Source organism: Xenopus laevis, chromosome 9_10L, assembly GCF_017654675.1.
Source record: "Xenopus laevis strain J_2021 chromosome 9_10L, Xenopus_laevis_v10.1, whole genome shotgun sequence".
NCBI lineage: Eukaryota > Metazoa > Chordata > Amphibia > Anura > Pipidae > Xenopus > Xenopus laevis.
The window spans coordinates 68,843,731-68,864,875 of record NC_054387.1 but is presented as its reverse complement, the minus strand read 5'-3'; the positions used below and the strand labels follow the sequence as shown (position 1 = coordinate 68,864,875).

The 21,145-nt window shown below is 37.6% G+C and overlaps 1 protein-coding gene across 8 annotated transcripts in view; it reads right to left on the bottom strand.

Annotated features, from left to right (window-relative positions):
- LOC108701328 (formin-like protein 2) overlaps positions 1 to 21,145 on the bottom strand; it is a 119,852-nt gene that overhangs the window by 15,111 nt on the left and 83,596 nt on the right. For 5 of the 8 annotated variants that reach the window (XM_018235771.2, XM_018235770.2, XM_018235776.2 and 2 more), the window contains exons 9-24: positions 20,201 to 20,294; positions 13,567 to 13,641; positions 11,825 to 11,935; positions 10,586 to 10,735; positions 9,977 to 10,078; positions 8,797 to 9,145; positions 8,311 to 8,502; positions 8,111 to 8,131; positions 7,092 to 7,216; positions 6,539 to 6,741; positions 4,658 to 4,892; positions 3,607 to 3,675; positions 3,320 to 3,400; positions 2,374 to 2,503; positions 533 to 696; positions 232 to 333 (exon numbers count right to left, since the gene is read on the bottom strand). In XM_018235771.2, coding sequence (XP_018091260.1) covers positions 232 to 333; positions 533 to 696; positions 2,374 to 2,503; positions 3,320 to 3,400; positions 3,607 to 3,675; positions 4,658 to 4,892; positions 6,539 to 6,741; positions 7,092 to 7,216; positions 8,111 to 8,131; positions 8,311 to 8,502; positions 8,797 to 9,145; positions 9,977 to 10,078; positions 10,586 to 10,735; positions 11,825 to 11,935; positions 13,567 to 13,641; positions 20,201 to 20,294 — 2,203 coding nt within the window. The remainder of the gene's footprint in view (positions 1 to 231; positions 334 to 532; positions 697 to 2,373; positions 2,504 to 3,319; positions 3,401 to 3,606; positions 3,676 to 4,657; positions 4,893 to 6,538; positions 6,742 to 7,091; positions 7,217 to 8,110; positions 8,132 to 8,310; positions 8,503 to 8,796; positions 9,146 to 9,976; positions 10,079 to 10,585; positions 10,736 to 11,824; positions 11,936 to 13,566; positions 13,642 to 20,200; positions 20,295 to 21,145) is intronic. The other 3 variants (XM_018235774.2, XM_018235775.2, XM_018235773.2) reach the window with 1 other exon arrangement.

Sequence of the window (21,145 nt, the reverse complement as noted above, 5' to 3'; positions counted from 1 at the left end):
CAAACCCCAACTGGCCTTAAGGCTTAGCCTTACCCTACCACTGCTCTAATTCCCCCCATGGGGTCAGACACACAATTTGGGAACCATTTTTGTAGGCTGTTAGTTCATCAATAGGCTGCAAACATAACAGCACATGAAAATACAGTATACTGTGCTTCTCTAAAGAACACCAGGGACAGATTGTATCTTATACATTTCCATCTCATTAAAAAGACACTTGCTGCTCCCAACCTTGTAGGCCTTCACAAATCTGACGAAGACTGGAAAGAATACAGACGGAGGAGTAGTTTTGGGATTCTCTCCAAAATACTTCACAACATCATCAAAGGCATCCTGAAAAATACAAACCCAGACAGTTAAAGTCTTGATATCACTTAAACCTCCTTTGAATAGTTGTTTGACTAAAAAGCTGGACTTGGTGTCAGTGGGCCTAAGTTCTGATGACTCCACCCGAGTGCCCTTATAATAATTCACCAAGGAAGATACGTAGTGATCCCTAAAAGCAGCCAATGAAAACCCGTTGTAACTTTACCTGAGAAATTTTTGCATCATCCTGCAGTTTCTTGAGCCTCACTTCGTTATTTTGGATGAATTCTTTCAGCATGACATTATGGTCATGCATAGAATACTCTCTTTTCGTTAGGTCCATTCCTCGTTGAAGTTCTTTCACATCCAAAAGAACATTTTCAAGAGAAACTGCAAAACAGTGATGAACAAATGGTACCAACAGAAATACACAGATGTCTTATTAATGGGGATGTAATATTTCTCATTGCAAATAGAAACTATTACCGATAACCTAAATTGGCTGATCAATGTATTATGGACTGAAGTACGCAGGGAAACTGCACAGAATTTATTGTAGATCCTGAACTTGTAAGCTTATAGTTATTTTCAGCAGAAGTGGCTGTTGACTTGGACAAACTTATGCTTACCTGTGGGACCCCAAAATAGCCTCTTGGGGTGACATAGATACAAGTGCAAAAGACATATATATATATATATATATATATATATATATATATATATATATATATATATATATATATATAGATAAATATTTTAGATCTATTTACCATGGACTGCATTATGCAGGGAACTTTGTTGGGTCAATTGTGACCCTGGGCTTATACTCACATATCAGCAGAACTGGTTGTTGGCTTGGGAACACAGATCATCTGCATGGGGGACTTCAAAATCATGAGGGCCTTATGGGTTAACAATTTAGATGCGCAAAAGATATATTACATAGTGAAACCTCTACTAGATATGTTAGTAGACTGATTTACCATAGAATGCATTGTGCAGGGGTCTCTGTAGGGTTCATTGTGCCCTTGGACATATAAGCTTAAACCTCATATCAGCAACAGGTCATCTGCATGGAGACCCCAAGACCAGCCTCTTGGGTGGACATTATAGATACAAGGGCAAAATATATTTTATATAGACTAGATATTTCCAGTAGATCATTTTTACCAAACATGGGTTCACTGTGCCCCCTGGGCTTTGTCTTTATCATGTAATGCATCTCATAGAGAATACACCTTACTGCCAATTGTCTATGTATAATTACAAATGGCCAGCATGGGGCGCTGGAGTGACATGTATGGAAAACCTGCATTTAATGGAGAAGGAGAGTTTTTTGGTTGAAATCCCAATCTTAAAGATGCAGCGTCTCAAACATGCAGTTATTTCAGTAAACAAAGAGATCAGTTAATTCCTTTATCAACATCACATTCACATGGACACACTTAAAGCAATCCATCTGTATTGATTTATTGAATTGAGCTGTTGCGTGTAGAGCAGGCATGCCCATACTTTACTACTGCAAGGTCTAGTTTTAGTGATGATGTCCCATTATGATCTACATCCAGAAAGGCATTTTTAGCATTCTATTCCATGGAGAATATTACTTAAATATTAAGAAAATGTATACTGCTATATTTAACAAGTAACAATTTCTTATGTAACCTAAGTGTAATACATATCTGAATGAAAAGAACGAAACAGGAGGGTAATTTAGACAAGCTGTTCGCTAATAGTGTCTTGAGATCTACTGCTCACCAGCTATCCCTTTTGGGCACCCCTGATGTAGAGGAACCCTATGTAATTAGACTCACAGAGTGACTATTTTTTGTCTCGATCTCCCTCTTTTTTAACCCAACTTTGATTACTGTGGATTGGTAAAATATGATTACCTATTCAGCAAAGTCATTTAATATGTTTCCAATTTTAATGGGAGGGGGGAGGTGAAACCCAAAAATACTTTATATTTACACTGACAAATATAGGTTAAAAAAGCACAGTTTTCCTTTAAATGACGTCTAGCAAGAGAGGCCGTTTATATATTACTGTATACACAAAATCCTTTACCTGCCGCTGCTTTCTCCACGTAATGAATTTCATTATGGAAGTGAGCGACTTGTAGATACTTTTCTCGTACCACGTTGGAGATATAGTGCAACAATGTCTGTTTTCTGTCCGTTGACTTTGTCTCTAAAAGCTGACAATGGAATTTCACAATTAGAGGATGGATCTTTTGCAATGAATTTATTATTGCCTGTCGCCCACTGGAGGGAAGAACTTCCTCCAGTCTATCTGCAGGCATATGGGAAATCTATTTCAGCAGGGGGAAAACATATATCTTTCAGGGATTTATTGATATTTCATAATCAGAAAATAAAAATTGGCCACACATGCACAGATACAGCTGGGATTTTTGGTGATTTTTTTTGTTTTTCAAAGCTATTTAAACTCTGCACATGTTAAAACGTTATCTTTGAAGCAAAAGTCCTAGTCTGAAATGGAGTGATTTGGATTTCAGTTCTGCTGAGCCTTAGTTTGTTAATCAAGGCTGCCAAACAAATGGTTCACAATTTGACCACCCACACCAATGGCATTTTCAATAGATACATAAAGACTTTTGACTTTGTCTGGAGAGACGTAGTTGACAATTTTTATTGGCCAATTTTGGAGACATGGCAGAGCTTCAGTCAGGGCCTTTTTGTTTTTGGATATTATTGTCTCTTTACGAGGTAAAGGTATATTTATATCCATTTTGCTCTGTTACCTTCTAGCTTCTATAAAAGTCTTACTAACTCTGTTTGCCTTGTTGCCTATGCCTAAGATACCACTGTTATTCTGTTGGACCACTTACAGCCTTCCTTATCGGCTCCCACGGGTACTAAGCACCGGAATATCTGAGGATGTAGTGGTACTTTAAATATAAATTAAAATAAACACATACATTCTCTAGTCTAAACACATCTTTAATATTATAATTAATTGGAAATATTATGTTTCGAATTTAAAAACTTACCAAGTCCAAGCTCTGAAGCTTAAAGCCATAAACTGCCCCTCTTTTACTGCTGTTCATGTAGTTCCCAAGGGCTAGAATGATCTGGGTTAAAAAGGAGCAAAACAAATGAAACATTCTGTTCAATGCCATGGTATATTTTTACCTGCAACTCTACTGCTAGGGTGGAGCTATTACTCCCAGCAACTCCTAACAAATGGTGCATGCTGGGAATTTTATTGGAACACCAGTTGAGGCGCTAGAGGATTTACCCCTGTAACAAATCGTCTCATTATAAATTTAGTTCATACCTCCAGTATTTTCTTGAGCTTTTGGGACGACTTAATGGAAACCGATGCAGCAATTATGGCATGAAGTTGCTACAATGAAAGATACAGAAATCAGTAGGAATATGCTATTGTATCATCAAGGCTATAATAATAATACAAGAAAATCCCCATTCATGATAACTGTTGGACAGGGATGGAGTTAGAGATGTGGGGGCCCCAGGTGCTGCAGAAATGCAGAAACCCCCAGTCTAACAATCAGGAGCATACTTATTATGCTGTGTAAAACGAAATTCTCTGAAAAAAATGATGTGTAAAATAATAACAAGACGTGTGTAATTTTACACTATGCAAATGCCAGATTTGCCACCGTTATTTTACAATTGATTCTGGCGTAAACGTTTTACACTGGTTTTTTTTATGCCATTGTGATGTGTGGTGTTTTATCCCACTGGTTTTTACACAGCGTAATATGCTCCTTAATGTAATAAACATTACAAAGTATGCAAAAGGTCTAGTATCTAGGGATGGGCCAAATTTTTTGCCTTGTTTTGCGGCGGAAATGACGCCCATAGACTTGTATGGCGGCGTGCGTCAAAAAAAAAAAAAAAGACGTGCAACAAAATTTTTTGGACGCCCATAGACTTTAATGGCTGTTGGCGAAATTTCACCAGCGGCGAATTTTTGGCGAAACGGGTCAAATTCACCCATCCCTGCTAGTATCCCATAGCTGCCAATCAGCAAGTTGCATTTACTGGTCACCCATTTGGAAGAAAGCATCTGATTGGTTTCTACATACTGGTTCCCAGGAGCAAACATTGTGACTTTTCTTCCAGTACCCCTCCTTATACATCCAGTGAAAACAAAGCATCCTTCTCTTGACCCACGATCACTTATGGTTATGATGTAGACAGTAGGTTTTCAGTACAATAGTACAACACCAAAAAATAGTCATACTTTTTATAAATAATGTGGTCCCCACAAAGTCTGTTTTAGCCCAGGCCCTAATAAAGTTATAACACATTTGAAAGAAGACAGTAAATGACGTTCATCAGCACAAGTACACAAGACTTACTGGTGTTAACATCTGAATGCTCTCTGAAAAGTTCCCTATAAAAGCCATGATGGTCATCTTCTGCATTAGCCGCTCTATTTTACTGAACTGCATCATAAATCGATCTTCATTCGACAAATTCTCCAGTGGCTTCTTTTCTCGCTCGTACTGCCGCAAGACTTTTACCTCGCTCTCCGTTGGCATGAACCTCATTAAGCATTCAACAAAGTCCACTGGCAGCGTCTTCAGGTCAAACCTGTAGGTAACGTAACAAAAACAAAAAGGTGCAAAAGGTTTCCATAATGTAAGAGGGTCTTTAAAAAATATTCTATACAGTCCAAAAAGATCCTCAAAAAAAAGTTCCTTTCAGTTACCCTACACATATATCATAAGTTATTATAAACAGGAAGTTGGAAAATCACAATGAGTAGCGATGAACTAGGGACTCAAATTTACAATTAATTGTATCATTCCATTAGCTGGGATTGTATTGTAGCCAATTTGTGCATTTCAAGTTGGCTGTAAAAGATCCAGGATTCCCTTGTACGGATGCCAGCTGCACATTCATGATGCTTTAAGTGGTTCATTTCTATCAGCTGCCAACTCCTGCTGCCATTTCTGTCCCTATATGTCTGATCATCACTAGTTATCAGGTTACAACACCTCTGAGTTGTCTCCTGACATAATTATCAAAAAGCTTAAGCTATATGTTTTTGAAAATAGTGGATCCAAGTTAGACTCAAGCCAGTTGCACCTACAAGGGCTTCATACTAAGACACTTGATACAAGCCATGTGCATGCAAACAGCAGACTAAATCTGGCCAACCAAGGGACCGTTTTTTGGTTATTGGCTATTGATGTGAATAGCAAAACTCACAGAAACAATACATCATCTCACAGGATATTCCTTCAGATCTGTAATGAAGGAGCAGGCACATCCTGGTTCAGATTGGTCAAATACCCCATACAGTGGCTAACAAGGGTCACCGTCCAACCATGTATTATGCTTGGAGTGATATGTTTAAAAACATACTCATTATTTTTTACATAGGGTTTACCCAACATATGAATTGGCATCTAAATAGTATAATAAAATAGGAGGACTATGGGAAGGTGCTGGCAGGGAGGGAACAAAATGGAACATCATCATATAGTATTTTTTAATTTCCAGTAGACAAACACAAACTGACACATTAGTTTCCCTTTAAGGAAAATAAACTAGCTATATTTCAAGTCATAAAAAGATTGCTTGTAACCGGCCAGAGTCCATGTGGGATTTGGCAGAGAGAGTAAATAACACAATTAACAGAAGGGATTTTAATAATGCAGATAAATCTGGCCATGTTGGCAAGCTTATGAATACCATTGGATCTCAAAACAAGAATCCAATTGTATCCATTGGCTCTCCGTGCGGAGAACAGCGAGAAGCACAAATCATCTAAAAAACGCTGAGTGTTCTAGAAAGCCTGATTCATTATTCTATATGAAGCCTCTTGCTTTTAAATTGTCATAGAAAAAGAATGGAAACCTCTGTTTATAAATGAGGAATTTGTTTTATATCATACAAGTAATTTATACAAGTAGTAATGATTCAATTGAGTTTACTAACTCTGTTCTCTAAAAATAGAGAAATAAAATGATACTGCCGGGAGAAGCCATATATTTTATAGGCAAGTTAAGACAAAACTAAACAAATAAACAAGAAATTGTATAAATGGGGTAAGACATTAGATACTTATAATTAAGAACTGCCAAATGAATGGAAGAATTTGATTTTTTTTGCAAAAGTTTTTTTTGATGTGGTCATGTTTTTCTGACCATGCAGTATAATGAGCAATACATTTGGCACCCCTTGCTTGTTTTTTTTTTAAAATCAAATATATGATGAAAATGGCAACTTACATCTGAATAGCCTTGCATATTTCCTCTGCTGTCTTCCCTGCTTTCCTTAGGGTAATGGCGAGATTTTTGGCCCTGTTTGCCTCCAGTAACGTCACTTTACTCAATACCTTGGGTGCCACTTTTTGCTTAGTAGAAGAGATGTCGATAGCTGGTCCCTGGGCTTTTGTCTTGAATATTTCTTCAAATTCGTCAACATTTATATCCTAGAGGAAGAAATATTTTAAAAGGAAAAAGTAAGGTAATATGGGCACTTACGTATGTATACATGCAAGACATTAACACCGTTCTTATTCTACATATCTTTGAGGTTGGCCCCCCACAATTAAAAGGACGCAGGCTCTATTAAAAGGGGCAGCTTTGCTGTTTGGGAACCTTTGGTTTATGCCAAGTATGTCTAGCCTGTTGTCTTTCAAATATTGTTGTATCAGTCCCACCAACAGCTGAAGTGTGCTGAGAGCTATAGAGAAGGAACATCTGGAAGCCTGCAGGCTGCCCAAGTATATCTTATGCCATTCAGATATCAAGCCTTCCCTGTCATTAAAAGAGTATTTACCTCCAGTATCCTTTCATCGTCGATCTCATTAAACACTGTGCCATTGATCTGATGGGGTTTGAGTGCAACCCAATTAAAAACGGGCATGCGGAATTTTGTCTTGATTGGCTTCTTAATTTTCACAGCTTTACCATTCCAGAAATGGGAAAAAAACAGGTATTTAGATTTTAATATTATATTAATACTACATCTCAGTGACATTACTGATGTACATTAGGGAAATGATTATGGCTCAGTTATAGGCAATGAATCATTAGTGTTGCCACCTGGCCGATGTTTTACAAGCCCTTGATACTTAGTGCCAATGTTATGTAATGACCTCCCACATGTGATGAAGGTGGACATGTGCCAAAAGGATATTGCATTCTAAGTAATGAAAGATGGATGAATGATTGAGAAGAGGGCAACCATTTTGGAAAACAAATGAGTAGTAAACCATAGCATCCAATCATATACTCGTTTGAATTAATCTTAACTGTGGTGACAAGTCCGGTCTAATTGCCGATTGGCTGCTATGGCTTAAAACACTTACATATGGCTTGATCATTATGAATATTATTCATAGTGTTGCAATGCAGGTTATAACAAAAAGATTGGTCCTACTTCCAGTCATTTCAGTTCCTAGCAAAGTTAAAGACTTCTGTTGATCCAGTACATTTCTTAAGGACATTAGTAAGGAGCATATTACATATATTATTCCAGTGTGAATTTCAGCACCATGTAGTTAAAAATAACATATTAATAGGAAACAAGTGCTTCTCAAGACTAGATGCCATTATGCCATACAGAGGTCTTTTCAAAGGAAATCCAACTCTACACAGTCAACTCTGATAGTTCTTATGATTTAGTATTTTTCTAAGAAATATCAAGTTGCAATTTTCTCTCAGGCTTTGTGTTAATATGTTGCCATTTTTGCGGCCCCAAATACCCCCTCCCACTCATAGAGACACAATCCAAAGATCAAAATGAAGAGAACAAAAAAGGTAATATTACATAGAAAAATAACATGGCAAACCTACAGAATAGCTTGATGGGTCCATCTTGTGGCAGTACAAAAATAAAGAAATATGTTGAATTATTATTAAATCATCAGCAGCAAAACACACAGTAACTGAAATGTACTTCAGGTATAGTAATATAGAACATATGATAAAGAAGAATCTACGCACTGGTATGTGCTAACACACATATACACAAAGTCATGCACACACAGACACACCTGCTAGTCCTGAGTTGAATATAACAGTCGGAGAGGCTGTTCCTGGTAGGGGAGGAGCTCCTGGTGGTGGAGGTGGTGGTGGAGGAACAGGAGGTTCTGCTGATGGGAGAGGTGGTGGAGGAGGAGGAGGGGGTGGAGGAGGAGGTGGTGGAGGTGGTGGTGGAGAAGGCGCTGACACTGGACCATTGTGCACTAGAATAAAAGATATTTAAAAAATAACAGCTCTAAAGATTTTTTTTATCAATTGTTACACTTCCATTGAAACTCTTATACATGTCAATGCTATATTTTCCATATTCAGCCTCAATTTCTAATATATATATTAGATATATATCTGTAATGCTTGAGAAAGAAGCGTATATATATATATATATATATATATATATATATATATATATATATATATATATATATATATATATATATATATATATATATATATATATATATAGCTATTTCTCGTTCTGGTTCTAAACTGGCTCTTACCTGAACTGGGACCTAATGAAGGAGAAGAGGGTGGGACCAATGTTGCTGAAGATAAAGCGCCAGAAGCACCAGGGACACTAGTAGTTCCACATGGAATTGAAGGTCCAGAATTGGAACCTCCAGGTGCTCCTCCAGGTGTTGCTTCTGAGCCCGACGGCACAGACCCTGAAGCAACCATTGGCGTAATGGAAATGTCTCCATCTCCTTTCTTTTGAATTTTGATCGACCCTTGCTTTTCCAGTTCATTGATTTTCCTCTCAAGTGTTGATTGCCTCTGAATGGCTTCTTCTTTCTCCTTCACCATTTTCCGTAACGTATGTACTTGGGTATTTGCATCTTTGCAAACCTCCTGTAGAATGGATTAAATACAGAAATGGGTTGAAAAAAGGTGTAACAAATTGTAAGCAGGGGCCAGATAAAGAGGATTACTGGAGAGATCTGTAGATAGTTTTTTTTTTACAAGTAAAGGTGGAATGTACAGCCAGTTGAAGGTCTGTTCAGACCAATAATTATGTGATCCTAGTGGACCAAGGAACCTTGGTTGTGGCCGAAATTTCCAACAGTCAGCTGAAAGGAAGTGAAGAGTAGACACATCTGCTGATTCTCTTCACTTCCTGCTGCTCCAGTCTTTCACCTTGAACAAACAGAACAATACAAGGGTGGCCATACATGTGTATGGCCCCCTGTATGGTATATGTCCATTGGAATACTGTACAAGTTGCCCTGTATGACTACATTAATGCATAATCTAAATGTATTAGATTAGAAACATCCTTTTAGAAGAAATGGAAGCTCTTCCACAGGAATATCATTGCACATTCTTATAGTTCCACAGCATACTGTTTGCTGTGTAACTTAAAATGTAAACCCCTTGGGGTATTATATTACACTGTGTATAGTATATTGTTGGGCCTATGGTACTTTACATACTAGTGTGCTTGTACCTTCTTTAACAATAAAAGTGCCCATAGCCTGGTAGCCGTGTATATTCATTACAGAGCACCATATTTGTGTAGCCGTAGGAAGATATTGTATATCCAATACCCAGTTGAGAAATACCAGTAGAATAAGAAGAATTATGTCTTGGGTTTCAATTATTTGTGGCACAGAATAGAGCACTCCAATATGGGTCTTTGTTTATGACTGGAAACATATCAAAGGGCCAACTTTAGACGCTTACCCTTGCAATATCCAGTTCTTTATTTCTGTGCATAAGCTGTTTTTCCAGTTCTACGATTTTTGCCATTGCTTCGTTCTCAGTGTCTTGCAGCTTCTCTGATAACTGTTAATCAGGAAGAGAACTTTGCCCATTATTTTTAAATAAATAGCATTTAAAAAGGAGGAAGAAAACATACAATATATATATATATATATATATACACACACACACACACATACACAGTCCAAAAACCTTAACGCACACCGTAATACATGTATAACTAAGTCAATTACGTGGGTGCTATCTTCAATGGCAAAATTATCCAAATAGCAAGGGAAAAGATGCACACCAGGATTTTTTTACAAAAAGTTAAAATTCCATATTTATTGGTTTACATTAAAAAGAAGAACCGGCCAACGCTGCGGTCTGCTCCTAAGACCCTTATCAAGACCATATTCTCAAATTATATATATATATATATATATATATATATATATATATATATATATATATATATATATATATATATATATATATATATATATATATATATATATTAGTGAAGCTCAGGTGGTTTCCTGTGTGGTTTCCCACAACGCCATTAGGTACCTTTATTTATTTGTATCTTACATGAGAAATGTTTTCTTCCAGTTCATCAACTCTTTCCAAAGCTGCATTCTTTGTTTCAGCATCTTCCAAAAGAGCTCCCACATCGAATACGTTATCCAGATACGCCTGGATCTGAACCTGCAACTTGTCACTTTCTGTGTGCTTTAATTTCTGTAAATTAAGAAACTTCAATGAATATTAAATATCATGGGCACTTACGCATCTAGCACTCCATGTGCTACTGCACATGTATACATAACTAATAACTAATAGTAAATATGTATACAAATACATAACTAATAACTAATAGTAAATATGTATACAAATACATAACTAATAACTAATAGTATATACAGGTATGGGACCTGTTATCCAGAAAGCTCGGGAGCTGGGGTTTTCCAGATAAGGAGTCTTTCTGAAATTTGGATCTACATAACTAAAATATACAAACAAATCATTTAAACATTAAACCCAATAGCATTGTTCTGTCTCCAATAAGGATTAATTATATCATACAAGGTGCTGTTTTAATCTCACAGAATATAAGGAAATCATTTTTAAAAATGTGAATTGTTTGATTACATCGGAAACTATGGGAAATAGCCTTTCCAAAATTCAGAGATTTCTGAATAATGGGTTTCCAACCATACCCGTGGTATATATTTATAGTATAATGTATATATAATAGTAAAGGTCTCAAAAAAATCACTGAAAGTTCTTAGGTAACTAAATTTAGTGATTTTATAACATTAGCAGTGTGCCACTGGAATACTGTATTGACTCAATTGGGCAGGTCAAATTTTAATGAGTTTATTCAACTGTGACTGATATTATCTCGTGAATATCTGGCACAAGATTAAGTCTGTGGTTGGCTTTTGGCCGACCACAAATAGACATTATGCACGAACACAATCAGCTGAAAAGACCAACAGACTAGGAAAAGCTTACTGTATTTTCTATATAAATACATACAGTCATACATGATTGTACAGCAGGAAAATAATCAGTTGAAAAATGTGTCACAGTTTCTAGGGCAGTGTATACTTTTTTTTTAATTGGGCAGCCAGCTCTTCAGGGGCCCCCTTTTGTAAATGAGGCCTAAACTTTTCTACAGCATCTCAAAGAGTGAGCACAGTGTAAGGTGCAAATATGCACATCCATAGGAAAGCTGTATGTAAAATCCTACAGATTGTGGCTCTAACCTTCTAACATCAACAGGGTCTCCTTGCCATATACAGGTTATGTAAATAAAATACTTACATCCAAATACTCATCCAGAGCTAATTTGGTGAATTCAAACTGAAGGTGAACGCGGAAATTCATGTCTTCTACCGAATGGACGACAATGTTAATGAACTGCATGCATGCCACCTGAAAGTACACAAACAGCATGAGCTCAACTCCCTAATTAGAAATTCTGTGTGCAGTGCAGAAATACTAGGGAGTGTATACAATACTCCCCTTGGTATCCCAGCCCCCAACATCCATCTCTTCAGTCCTTGTGCCGTCTGCATGAAATTTTTAGCCTTTTCCTATTTCAGCTTTTCTTTCAATGACCTGTATTCTCTCTGATACAAGGGATTTACCTAAACTGACATAGAGTTGATATTGGGTATAAAAAAACTTAGGGGGCTGTTCCTGCAGAATTATGCTTGATCCAGGGAAATACCTATGCTGGTATAGTTGTATGGTGTATTTCTGTACAGGCTAAGAGAAAATTCAGCAGGCTGTTTCTATAGAATTGTGCTTAGCATAGAGGAATAACTATATTAGCATATTGCTATGCATCATTCTGTACATGCTACGTCTAAAAATAGGTGCTGTTCCTGCTATAAAGAGTCCCTTTAAAGGAACAGTTCAGTGTAAAAATAAAAACTGGGTAAATAGATAGGCTGTGCAAAATAAAAAATATTTCTAATATAGTTAGTTAGCCAAAAATGTCATCTATTAAGGCTGGAGTGAGCGGATGTTTAATGTAACAGAACAAAACACAACTTCCTGCTTTGCAGTTCTCTAACTCTGAGTTAGTCAGCAACTTTAAGGGGGGCCGCAAGGGGCATAACTGTTCAGTGAGTTTGCAATTGATCCTCAGCATTCAGCTCAGATTCAAAACCAACAGTTATGACCCATGTGCCCCCCTCAAGTTACTGACTGGTTACTGTCTGGTAACCAATCAGTGGAAACCAAGAGAGCTGAAAAGCAGGAAGTAGTGTTGTGGCTATTATGTTAGACATCCAGTCACTCCAGCCTTTATAGATTAATTTTTTTGCTAACTAACTATAGTAGAAACATTTTTTATTTTGCACAGCCTATCTATTTACCCTGTTTTTATTTTTATACTGAACAATTCCTTTAACAGTCATTATGGCAGGCCATATCCCTGGGCTGCCTAACCTTTTCTTAAGTTCTTGTAAGGGAATTATAACACAATACAAGGCCACTTCTGCAATTGACACTCTTTACTTTTTTTCCTAGTTTTCAGATGTTAACAGTTTCAAAGGTGCTAATATAATGAATTTAAAACATCAATGACCAATGCTGATCTATTTGGCCAGCTAAATTAAGTTATTGAGAACTGAAGCTTTTTCTGATTTTTCTCTGCTCAGTTCTGTTGCTCTATTATTATTCTAAGAAACATGGAAATTAAAGCTGTGTAAAGAGAGCCCAGCATAATGCCAATGCTGGGGCAACCACGCCGTTTGTTTTTTTAAATTCAAATAAGATTCAGTGTTATAGAAGTTACTGGGCATTGCTGAGCAGAAGGGAAATGGTTACATTTAAATATAAAGCATAATAGGACTATGATTGTTACACATAAAGGTGCAATCTATCCTGAGTCAGGGCAATAAAGCAAATTTAATTTGATCTCATAAACACTTTTGTGAAATACTGTCAGCACTTTATTACTGAAATAACTTCATGGCTTTATGGGCCTTACACACAGCACTTCCTCCTTCTTGAAACTGTAAGGAAAACACAAAGACACAGTAACTGACACTCACCATAAAATCTATATTATTGTCTTCATTTCTGAAATGTTCCATAAGCTTCTCGAAGCGCTGTTTCTCAACGCAGACCTAGCGAGATATCAAGAACGCAACCAATCAGTGTGAGACAAAAATAATCCAGGAATGTAATACAACACTAAAATATTAAATAGGAATCACAGAACATCTGATTGTCTCTGTGGTTATTCCTCACAGTAAAAATGATCTAAATCCAAGAAACAGAGCTATGCAAACCTACTCAGTGTGCTCCCTTGAGCACTTTTGCAATCTACATATTTTATCTATAGTAGTTTCTGATATACGAGAAGCTATAAACTGTGAACTACTGCGGAGACTGGGGTGTACGTGCACCCGTGTCTGACCACCCATGGGGCCTGCAGAGGAATTCTTCAGGAAGTGTTTCTGAGAAAGTCAAGAGGCTAGCAGATACAAGCAAGCTTCTTCATGGGTCCTGAGGGAGGGGAGCCAGATGCAAATTTTGCACCCAGGTTCGCTGGCTAATACCAGGCTCTTGGTTCAACCCTATGGTTAACTGACTATACAGCAAGGACATAGTCAGGATAGTTTAACCGTGGGCCAAGAACCTAGTATTCCCAGTGAATATCTCAGAAGCCACTAAAAATAAAAAAATGTAAAATGCAAAAGCACTCTCGCTCTGTAAGTTAACATAAATGCACTTTTTGGGGTTTAGGTCCCCATTTTAAATTAAATATTGTTTCTATGGCTATTACTTTAAAATGTTACATTTTGCAGACAGTGGCCTCTGATAACATTTTACATGCATGGAAAAAAATCGTAATAAATGATTTAGAAAGCAGTTTAATTGATGGGGGTATAGTTTTATGGAGCAGAATATTTCATGTGTCCAAGTAAGTGAGGACAGTATAAAGAGGGCCACTATATTGTATTAAAAAAACAACGGAAAATCTACTTTTGCCTGTTATACAGGTATGAGACCTATTATCCAGAATGCTCGGAACCTGGGGTTTTCCGGATAATAGATCTTTCCGTAATTTGGATCTTCATACTTTTAATTAGGGATGCACCGAATCCACTATTTTGGATTTGGCCGAACCTCAGAATCCTGGCCGAAGCCCGAACTGAATCCTGGATTCGGTGCATCCATACTTTAAATCTGCTAAAAAATCATGTAAACATTAAATAATCCCAATAGGCTGGTTTTACATCCAATAAGGATGAATTATATCTTAGTTTGGATCAGGTACAATGTACTGTTTAATTATAGAGAAAAGGGAAATCATTTTTCAAAATTTTGATTATTTGGATAGATAAAGACAGCTATTCCGTAATTTGGAGCCTTCTGGATAATGGGTTTCCGGTGGTGCTTTTATGAATACTGTATTAGGGATGCACCAAATCCCAATTCAGCATTGGGCGGAACCAATGTCGGACTGAGATATCAGGGGTACACCAAAAAACCTTAGACAAGGGGCCCACTCTCGGTACTACTATTATTCCTCTCCTCACTCAACCTCTATTCTCTTTTCTTTATTTACTATAAGCTATTATTTCATTTATTTAGCCATACCTCCCAAAATTTTGGAAGTAAAAAGAGGGACAAAATTTTTTTTCCCGCACGTAGTGCAGCAATTTTTTGACCACACCCCTTTCTGTGGCCACACCCCTTTCTGTGGCCACACCCCCTAATTACCATGTTTGTTTTACAAAATTTGACAGATTATGAAAGTTTGAAAATATTTCTCCTTATCTAAACTGTGTTTTTGTGTCTCAAAATTGTTACAAAGTATCTCATTTGCACCTGTTAGCTGGGCTCTCTGCTAAAAGCCAATTAAGTGAGAAACTTTGTTTCTTTTTCTGGCTGTTCAGTGCATAGAAAAGAGGGACTTTCCAGTACAAATGAGGGACTGCGGGTTGAGCTGTCAAAAGAGGGACAGTTGGGAGATATGATTTAGCCTCTTTGTTCTCATAAAAATAAGGAATGTCCATGAAATAGGCCTAATGTTTAGAAGCAGGAGGGCCCACTGACACCTGGGCCCACCAGGAATTTTCATGATATCCCAGTCAGACACTGGGCCAGTCCGACACTGGGCTGAACCCTGAATCTTTCAGGGAGCATTTGGCGGAATCATGAATCAAATACCAACCCTAATTTGCATATTGAAATTTTTCGATCCCCATTAATCGCGTGACTTTAAGACTTTAAGTGATGTCAGTGATGTTTAAAAGTTCGAATTCGACAGGCTCTCAGATTCAGAGACTACAAATTCTTCTGAAAAACACTGAGATTCTACCAGATCCCGAACGTTATTCAGGACAGTAAAAATAATCATTGAGCTTTTTAGGCATAGCAACAAACAATCGGTTGTATTGATACACACACATGGGCGACTCAAACTTCCACAAATTGTGCTTTCACTTCTTGAAATTTCCTTTAGATAAAATAAAATGCAATAATGACACATGGAGGTAGAGCGACCATTCACATGACACCATTTCCTATGGCAATAAGCATTATTTGTGCATCTATGAGATCATAATGTACAATACCCCCACTGTCCCATTAGCACAGTAATCTTGCAATACCTTTCCAAATGGGCAATTGTGAAGGCAGCTCAGCCAGTACAAGCTATATGAACTTGCAATAACAAGTTCTCCCTATGTTGATTTAAAGAGCAGAGTAAATAAAACTGGGCACTGATATGTGGCCCTGCACTCATTCACATGTTTGTTTAACCCCAGTTAGAAACGTGTTCCAAAGAAACTATATAGAGCAGCCATTCACTAATCTGCTCATAGGCAGCACTGCCATGACATCATTCCCCCCCCCCCATCACCATTGTGATATCCACAGCACACAGCCTCCTTCCTCCAGTCACACCAATTATAACACCACATAAAGACTGGAACCACTTCTATTTCTGTATTTACTTAGACAGGGAAGTGCAAGCAAATTATTCCTACGCTTATAATCTTACAGTGAAACAAGATGTTTTGTTGACCCGTGAAATATGCGTCTGCCGGGTGCCAAGTGTGTATCATATGACAGCTGAAATGATGCCGGGTTTATTTGCAATCCAATATGCAAAGTACTGTATGGGTTGCCATACATAAAACCCCCTAATACCTATATATATATATATATATATCTATATATATATATATATATATATATATCTATATATATATCTATATATCTATATATATATCTATATATCTATATATATATATATATATATATATCTATATATATATATATCTATATATATATATATCTATATATATATATATATCTATATATATATATATATATATATATATGTGTATATATATATATATATATATATATATGTGTATATATATATATATATATATATATATATATATATATATATATGTATATATATATATATATATTGGTCTGTAAGGCCCAGTCAAATCCTGATCCACCATACATTTATTCATAGAGTTCATACTACTTTCTATGTCATTTCATACCATAAAGTTCAGTTTAAACAGCAAGTACTCAGCAGCCAAAGCGTCACCCCTACTGTTGGGGGCAATATCATAAAAGTGACAACATTTGCTCTAGGTCTAATAACTAGGTCTAATAACCCATTGCTGCCAATAGTGGGGGGGGGGGGCATTTACTGGTCACTAGTTTGAAAGCAAGCAACTTATTGGTCACTATTAGGGATGGGCACCCATAGACTTGAATGGCACAGTGCGTAAAAAAAAATTTGCGTCAAATTATTTTTGCCGAAACTAAACGGGTCAAATTCGCCCACGCCTAGTCAATATTAGTTACTTGATGGTTTCTTCTGAACAGAGAACAATGGTGGTAAAAATGCCCCACTCTGCCTGGTTACTAAAACTATAATACTATGTAAAACACCTTATTAGAGGCTCGTGGTGCCAGGCCTGGATTTGTAGGCAGCATCTGTCCACAGGGCAGGCAGGAGATTTTGACAAAAATCCCCCTCTGCATGGAACATTGACAGGTAGACCTTGATGTGGAAATGATCGTGGTACCTAGTCTAGCAGCAGACAACTAGGCCTCATTTACCAGCATCCACAAATTTGCCAGCCAGTAACCCACAGCAGCCAATACAACCAGTTGCAGGTAGAACGATGAAATTCTACATATTGTTGGTTGCCATGGGTTACTGCCCAGGTGGATATTTGTCCAATGCTGATAAACGAGCCCCATATTACATGGCAGACAGTGTGATAAGGTACAGGTGGGCATAAGGAAGGCTATTTTACTACTAAGATCGAAAAAAATACGATTTCAAAGGATAAACAGTCTGCTTTTCTTATGTTAATAACCTAAATCTATCAGCAGCAGAATCAAATGAGAAAATGTAAAAAAGAACCATAATTTAAATTGCCTGACGTAAAAAAAAAAAAAAAAAACCTGTATCCTTAGAGAGGATCTGCCTCTGATCTGTTACAGGATGACAACTGTTAGCAGCAAATCCCAAAAATCCCCAATGTATTTTAAGTGCGGTTACTATGGAGATAGCAGTTGTTTCAAGCAAACGGCTTAATTAAGATATAAAGGGAAGCAGCCAATGGCAGATATAGCAAATAGTTTTTTTTTTGCTTTTAGCCGGCAATGCTTCTAAAAAAAATAAATATGGGGAATATATGATTGAAATCAGCACTGCCAAGACGGATTTTACTTTTTTCTTATATCACAAATCGTCTGCCTGAGTTCAATTATACTGTATTCTTTATCCCCAGAGACAGATTTATTTATTAAGTAATATTTAATAGTGATATATAATGCATTTCTGGATAAAACATTCCCTAATTGACCCTTGATGACCCTTACACAATCTCATGTGGGTCACTGGCATTTAACATTTATTCAGTTCCCGGATGATGCCTTCCCCAATTTGCCCCACCCTGTGCTGCTCGGACCACTGGACACTATGGGCCCCTTATGGCAGTCTGTCTCTGGTCACTAGGATCAGATAATTTTGCTATTGGACAGTGGACACAGTTTGCTGACAAATGATGACTGAATTGACTAAAACAGTCACTAGATATGTGGCCAAATTAGAGCTCTATCTTGCAACCTAAGGCCTTCTATTCTAATTAAATCCTTGCCATGACTTATTAACTCATAGTTCAGTCTTACCAGATTTCCACTACCTGCACACTTAAGCTGGCCAGACATTTCCACATCCACTCATTTAGCAAGGTCACTAGACAGGTGTCTCTGGGTCTGATTTGGCCACCCATGTACAGAGCCAAATTGAGCTGAGTCGATTGTTGGCACTGAGGACATCAGATGAGGACTGCAGCTACATGCCATGGTCCTCTTCTGTCAAGATTTTCAAAACGGTCTGATTGATATCTAGCCGACTTTCAGTAAGATATTGGTCGGGCAGGCGTCGGAGTCGCTAGCTTTGAGTGGCCAATATATGGAAGGCTTAAAGGAACAGTAACACTAAAAAATGAAAGTGTTTTGAAGTAATTAACATCTAATACTGTTGCTCTGCACTGGTAAAAGCTGTGTGTTTGCTTCAGAAAGACTAATGGAAAAAAGGTGAAAAGGCATAGGTTACATAGAACATAACAGATAAACCATGTCCAATACAACAGCGTTTTATCTATTATGTATTCTGTGCCTTTTATCCTTTTTTCATCTTGAATGGCTGGCAGCATGGCTGCACAGCAGCTAGTATATATAAACTATAGTAGTCTTTTTGAAGCAAACCCAGCAGTTCTACCAGTGCAGAGCAACAGTACATTATATTTTAATTGATACAATTTCAGTTTTCGGTGTTACTGTTCCTTTAACCTTCAAAAAGACATTTCATGTACATGGAGGTCCAAACGTCGCCTGTGGGCCCAATTAAAAGAGACTACCTCATCTAACAGCAGCCCCTCTGGCATGACCCGTTAAGATGGCAAGTGCAATGTTGCTGTGTATAGTACGTGTCTGTCTCCTCTTTACTTTAGGAGTCCCCACTGCTACAAGTTATTATTATGTATAAAATATGTAAATGAACTAATAACATAGGATATAATACAATACCCTCCTATTGTATACAGGATATTAGAAGTGTCTGAGCTGTTTCATGGCCATATACAAGGTCCTGCTGCTTCTTTTCCAACCTCCTCTTTTCTAAACCCAATTAGTCCTGTCCAGACTCCCTACATATGAATTCGGCAGATTGTACCCTTCAGAAGAACAGCAATTTAACTCTGTTAGAGCTTATGGCCAGCAATCATCCTCTTATCTATATTAGGCTAAAATCTACTCAATAAACTATTATAAAAATGAGAATATTACTCTAGCAAATTATTGATCCCCTTTAAATATATCGTGGCCAAGAGAGCTTGCTTGAATGAAGTGTAGAGTAATTAAGCTGTACTGAGTGTCTACTGTTATTTTTCCCAAAGTCCCCATTGCGACTAGTAAGAACACACACATCAAAGTAAGCTTTGAAGACAACTTCAAAACACAAGTCCCAGCCTCCAAGGCTAAATAATAATTAACAATTACTTCCATTGCAAAGCTTTCCCTGCAATCGGTGTCTTTAACGGAAGAGATGGATCTGGACCAGAGCTAGGGAGGTTTAAAGTCACAATGCAGTCATAATTGATGAGAGGGGAAAAACAGCAACATTCCTACCTCCTTGAAGTTATCAAATGCCGATAAGATGATTTCGTGTCCTCCACGTACAAGGCAAACTGCTGCTAACAGTTCTAATACAAGTGCTTTTGTTCTGTTAGAAAGGGGAAAATTCAATGATCAGTGGATAAAACACAACACACCTTGGCCATGCTCACTCTTTCCTTAACATTAAGGGCAGGGGCAGACAGGCAGATTCGGGGGGATTTAGTCGCCTGGCGACTAATCGCCTCTTCTTCAAGGTGTCAAACTCCCCGAACTGCCTTTCCCCTGCCTTCTGCCTGCTATAATGAGTAAACGCCATGGCACAAGTGGAACTTCGATTTCCGAAGTCGCCCAAAGTTGCCTCACGGGGAAACTTTGGGCGACTTTGGAAATTGAAGCACCGCGAGTGCAGTGCTTCAGGCGATTTTTAATTTTAGTAGGCGGAAGGGAGTTCAGGGAGATTGTTGCCCCGAATAAGAGTCGATTAGTCGCCAGGCGACTAAATCTCCCTGAATCTGCTTGTGTGCCCCTGCCCTAAAGTTGCTGGTTTGCTTTCTATAATTACCAAGCAAACTTTTGCATGGGGGCAGCTGAGGGAGGACAAAGGAAAAAGAGGCTGAAAGAGGAAGAAGATGTTGAGACAGAAGGTATCTTGCACTAGTCTTTATCAGTCTGCCACAACAAGAAAGAAAGCAAGGAAAGGGAAAAAGAAAGGAAGGAAGGAAGAAAGAAATGAAGGAGTGATTCAAAGAATTAAGTAAAAAAAAGGTTATACAAATGTAGAAAGGACAGAAAAGGAATGGGCAACATTCAGCAAGAAAGAAAGAAAGAAAGAAAGAAAGAAAGAAAGAAAGAAAGAAAGAAAGAAAGAAAGAAAGAAAGAAAGAAAGAAAGAAAGAAAGAAGGAAGGAAGGAAGGAAGGAAGGAAGGAAGGAAGGAAGGAAGGAAGGAAGGAAGGAA